The 5,468-nt window shown below is 44.2% G+C and overlaps 1 protein-coding gene and 1 non-coding gene across 2 annotated transcripts; both read left to right on the top strand.

The window, feature by feature from the left end:
- Nucleotides 1–658: 658 nt before the first annotated feature.
- LOC147948588 (small nucleolar RNA R71) lies at nucleotides 659–765 on the top strand. The gene has a single exon (XR_015585957.1). It is a non-coding gene; the product is annotated as a small nucleolar RNA R71 (small nucleolar RNA).
- Nucleotides 766–3,439: 2,674 nt separating this feature from the next.
- LOC147948587 (uncharacterized) lies at nucleotides 3,440–4,585 on the top strand. The gene has a single exon (XM_087467731.1). It carries the CDS (start codon nucleotides 3,440–3,442, stop codon nucleotides 4,583–4,585), a length of 1,146 nt encoding a protein of 381 aa, XP_087323857.1.
- Nucleotides 4,586–5,468: the final 883 nt, after the last annotated feature.

Below are 5,468 nucleotides of genomic sequence, written 5' to 3'. Positions count from 1 at the left end.
CCACTAGCTTGACCTTGAAGAAGTTGTTGCAGCATGTGCTTCATTTCTTGATCTGGACCTTAAGTAGGTTGAACTTGTTGAGGTGAAAATCCAGGTGGTGGTCCGGAAGGAGCGTGAGAACTTTGCTGGAACTGTTGCTTAGGCATGAATCCTTGATTATAAGGAACAAAAGGCTTTTGCATACCTTGTTGTTGCTGCTGAGGAGGGTACACCTGATCTTGTGGATTTGCAACATTGGTGCTCCGGTAAGACAAATTGGTATTCGTCTTGTAGGGGTTATAACCCTTGTTGTATCCACCTTGATTCTGGACGTAGTTGATTTCTTCAGACTGCTCACCCTTCCCATCCTGAAACTTGGAAAGGGTCATCCTCAGAGACGAAGTGGATGCTCCTCTGCTGGCTCAGTAAGATACGGTCAAGCTTCTCATTGACATTCTTGAGGTCCTTCTTGTACTTCTCTTCAGACCCAGCGTCGCCGCGAAATGTGCGGTCATAATCCTCGTTGTAGTTGTCGTCGGACTGAGCGAGATTCTCCACCAGTTGCCAACCTTCATCGACGTCCTTGTTCAGGAAGTTACCGTTAGAAGCGGTGTCAAGCAGCATACGTATTTTGGGAAGGACACCACGGTAGAGAGTACTCAGTAATGACTCATTGCTGAAACCATGGTGTGGGCACTAGCTGTGGTAACCTTTGAAACGCTCCCATGCTTCACAGAATGATTCAGAGCTCTTCTGAGTGAAGCTGGAAATCTCATTCCTGAGACGGGCTGTTCTAGAGTTGGAGAAAAACTTGGCCAAGAATGTCTTCTTGCAGCCATCCCAGGTGGTGATTGATCCCTTGGGAAGGTTTTTCTCCCATTGATGAGCTTTGTCACCAAGGGAGAATGGGAAGAGGCGCAGCTTGTAACCATCCTCACTCACGCCGTTGATCTTGGTGAGACCACAAAGACGGTCGAACTCGTCCAAGTGGTCGAGTGGATCCTCCATAGGCAACCCGTGAAACTTGTTTCCTTGGATCATGGTGATCAGACCACTTTTGATCTCGAAGTTGTTGTTCGGCACGGCGGGAGGGACGATTCCAGCACGTCGAGTATGCATCCCCAGCACCAATGTTTCGCGGTCCCTGATGTGGTTCATGCTGTTGTTCCATAGTGACGTTTGCGGGTTGATCAGTGGTTTGACGAGCTTGTCGTGGGCGTTGCAACCGATTGATTTCATCGATAACAGGAACGAGATTCTGATGCCCTCTTGATCTGGTGTGCATGCAAGGTTGCAATCAACAGGTATCTGAGATGCAAAACAAACAAGCAGACAACCAAAACAAGTTAGTACTCAGATCGATTGTGTAACAGAACTTAATCTTGCAAAACTTGAAATCTTAAATGTAGCAAAAAGAATCCCAAATGGCAACGGCGCCAAATTGATATTGGGATTTTTGTGTCTCCTAGTAGGTTCAATTAACCTTATGCGTTGTAATACTTAAGGTGTCAATCCAGTTGGGAAAGTTTACTATCACTCAAAATGCAATCAAGATGTCACAAGTTAAGCCAATTCAAAGAGTGTTTTTATCTAACAGTCCTAGAATGATCAAAATGCGAAACGGAAGTGAGTCACAGAACTAGAAACAAGAATGCATGACAAGAAGCGAAAGTGAATAAAAACGCAAACTATTCTAAGCATGAACAAACGGAACAGTTCCAGGAATGTAATAAAAATCAGAAAGAAAGAAGTCCTGAGAATGGAGTAATTGATGTCGGTGGAGTATCCTAGTCTAAGGAATGTTTAACATACCACAAGCAAGGTATCCCTAAACAATGAACATCACAACTTAGCTAATCCAATCTCTTGGCAAAAGCTACTCAGACTCAACCACTTCCATACCTAGCTCTCGCTAGAGAAACGTGGTTGAGCAGGCATGACAAACAAGTTCATTCATGTCAACAAACATCCTAGACAACTAATCTCTTAGGCTAGGAACGTAAGTCTCTGGCACTAGTTGGTCAGACATTTCATCAAACACCTTTCGGGTGTGGAAATGTCTCAAACCTAGTTCCAATTGATCAGAGAGAAACTAGCAATTCTAACTCTAGTCCAGAAGGGAATCATACAAATCAAGCTTAAACACCCTACATCCTAAGATCCTCCACCTAATCTATCCCATCCTCCAGAACTAACACACTACTCAGATCCGAAAATCATAGTCAAGGATGCAAAAACAGAAATCATTGAATCAAGCATAATAAGATAGATAAAAATAAGATGAACAACTTTGTAGAAGGAATCAAATGCAAAATCTGAATAAATCTCAAAAATATCGGAATACAAGTCTCAGAACGTATTGGTGGCTAGGTTCAGAAACCTTCTGGGAACGAAAACGAGATTAAAAGATAAGATGTCTCTGCAAAGACTTAACAAAATGTATATATAGTAGTCCAACATGGAAAGCCCTAAAACTTAAAACGACAAGGTAAAGCGTCGGTTCGGTAATCTCCTGAAGCGTGTGAAACCAAACGTCCTTCTTCCCGACATGTGCGATCGAGTCCGTGTGCGTCGAATGGAATGCAATGTCATCATAGCTCGGATGGAAGGCTGAGGAGCATGGCATGGACGAATAGCTCGGACGGAACGGAGATGGTGACAATGGCTCGGACAAAACGGAGATGGTGACCATGGCTCGGACGAAACGAAGATGGTGACCATGGCTCGGACGAAATGGAGATGGGGACCTGGGCTCGGACGAGACGGAGATGGTGACAATGGCTCGGACGAAACGGAGATGGTGACCATGGCTCGGACAAAACGGGGATGGTGACCATGGCTCGGACGAGAATGGCTTCCAACGTCTCCTAAATACCTGAAATAATCCAAAATGCACAATGTATGCAAGGATGATGCAAGAGCTACCTAGACGTGCAAAGTGTATAGAAAGAACTAGGAAATGATGCAAACCAATGAGTTATCCTAGCTAAATGCATGATAAAAATAGGCTAAGAAGAGACAAAATATAGACATATCAGTGGGGTTAGTGCAAAGAAGCGAAACGCACAGATGCTTTTGTCTCCACGGAGCGTCCTACTCACGGGACGGGGACTGGAGAAACCGGACATGGCCCCAAGGCCCAGGAAGGGGTGAAGGGAGGCCCAGGTGGGAGAAAGCCACCAAAACCAAAAGTTGTTAAATGAATGTATTAAGTTGGAATTGTCACGGGCTTGGTAATAAGGCCACTATAGGGAACCTTAAGGATCTCTGGAATAAACATAGGCCAGATTTTTTTATTTCTTATGGAAACAAAACAATCTTTTTCTCATTTGGAAAAATTTGTAGGCCATTTTGGTTATAATAATTTAATAACAGTGGACCCCGTGGGATGTAGCGGGGGTTTGACTTTAATTATAATCAAGAGTCTTTTAATGTTTCAATTTTATTGGAGTCTAACAGAATGATTGATGTTGAAGTGGTTTATAAGGGACGTGTCTTACATCTAACTTTTGTCTACGGTGATCTTGTTCCTAAAAACAGATATTTGGTTTGGGAACGGTTGTTACGGATTAGTTCAATTCGATCAACTCATTGGTTTATTATTGGTGATCTCAATGAATTAACCGGAAATCATGACAAACGAGGAGGGAAGTTGCGTCTTGCATCTTCTTTCCTATCTTTTAATGGGATGATTCGAGACTGCAGTTTTTTGGGGGATTGCCTGTCCTGGCGGGATTGGCGAGATAAGAAACCTATACGGTGCCGGCTAGATAGGGCCTTAGGGAATGGGGATTGGCATGATTTATTTCTGGACACGGTTACAGAATACTTACCTATGATTTCTTCAGATCATAAGCCTCTTGTGGTCAGCATAGGAGCAAAGAGGCCGCGGGGGCGTAGGTGTTTTATGTTTGATCATCGCTGGGTAGGTATGGAGGGTTTAATGGTTGCGATCTCATCGGGCTGGTCTGGAAAACCGGACAAAGATTTTGCCAGGAAAATTATTAGTTGTAGACGGGAGATTTCTAGATGGCGTAAAACGCAGGTTCCGTACGGTCGGGAGTTGATTGAGGATCTTAAAAGGCAATTGGAGATGGCACAGGCCAATGATTTGTCCACTCCGGAAGTTGTCTCGGACCTCAATGGCCGCCTACGAGAGGCTTATCGGGATGAGGAGGTCCATTGGTACTTAAAGAGTCTGAATCGGTGGATGCGGGTGGGGGATAAGAATACAAAGTATTTTCAAGCCCAAACCAAGCAGAGACAGGCTCGTAACCGGATTGCCGGTCTTTTTGACGAACATGATGTCTGGTCTACGGAGGATGTTGCAATCTGTGATACAACGGTAACATATTTTGAGGAACTATTTTCCTCGATATGTCTGGCTAATTTTGAGGATGCTCTACGGGAAGTCAACACGGTTATTACAGCGGTGGATAATGCCCGATTAACGGCCCCTGCCACGGAGGCCGAGGTACGATGGGCTTTATTTATGACGCATCCGGACAAAGCTCCGAGGCCTGATGGAATGACAGCCTTGTTTTTTCAAAAGGCATGGAAAGTTGTTAAGGATGATCTGGTGTCTTTGATTAATCAGTTTTTTTAGGAGGGTGTTTTCGACAGACGGTTAAATCAAACGCATATTTGCCTCATCCCAAAGGTGGCGAAACCGACCGGATGGCGTAGTTGTGTCCTATTAGTTTGTGTAATGTGGGATACAAGGTCTTGTCAAAAGTTTTGTGTAACCGGCTTAAGGTAATCTTACCTGGTCTAATCTCGGAAACTAAATCAGCATTTGTACCTGGACGTTTGATCTTGGACAACATCCTTATAGCTCAATAGATGTTTCATGGGTTGAGAACCAATAATTCCTGTAAAGGGAAGTTTATGGCATTTAAGACGGATATGAGTAAGGCGTATGATAGGGTTGAGTGGGGTTTTCTGGCAGCGTTATTGCGGAAGATGGGGTTTGCAGAGACATGGATCTCATGGATCATGTTTTGTGTCTCATCGGTGGAGTACAAGGTCCTTATTAACGGCCAACCTAATGGTCAGATTGTCCCAGGGAGGGATTTACGGCAGGGTGATCCGTTATCCCCTTATTTGTTTATTTTGTGTATGGAGGTTCTGATTGCTAATATTCAGAAGGCGGAGGGTGATAAGCGGATCACAGGTATTAAGGTGGCCAATAAGTGTCCGCCAATAACACATCTGTTGTTTGCGGATGATAGTCTCTTCTTTTGTAAGGCGGATAAGGAACAATGTGGTGTTGTTTTGGATATCCTCAGGCAATATGAGGGAGTTTCGGGGCAACAGATAAATTTCACGAAATCTTCGATTCAGTTTGGTCATACTGTTGACGACCGAGTCCGGTCGGAGATGCAGGGGATCCTTGGAATAACAAACTTGGGTGGTATGGGGTCGTACTTAGGGATTCCTGAGAGTTGGGAAGATCTAAAACGAAGGTTTTTTCTTATGTTCAAGACCGG

The sequence above is a fragment of the Camelina sativa genome, chromosome 2 (genome assembly GCF_030686135.1).
Source record: "Camelina sativa cultivar CO46 ecotype springtype chromosome 2, ASM3068613v1".
Taxonomy (NCBI): Eukaryota; Viridiplantae; Streptophyta; class Magnoliopsida; order Brassicales; family Brassicaceae; genus Camelina; species Camelina sativa.
The sequence above is the reverse complement of the archived record's forward strand: the minus strand, read 5'-3'. Positions and strand labels throughout refer to the sequence as shown.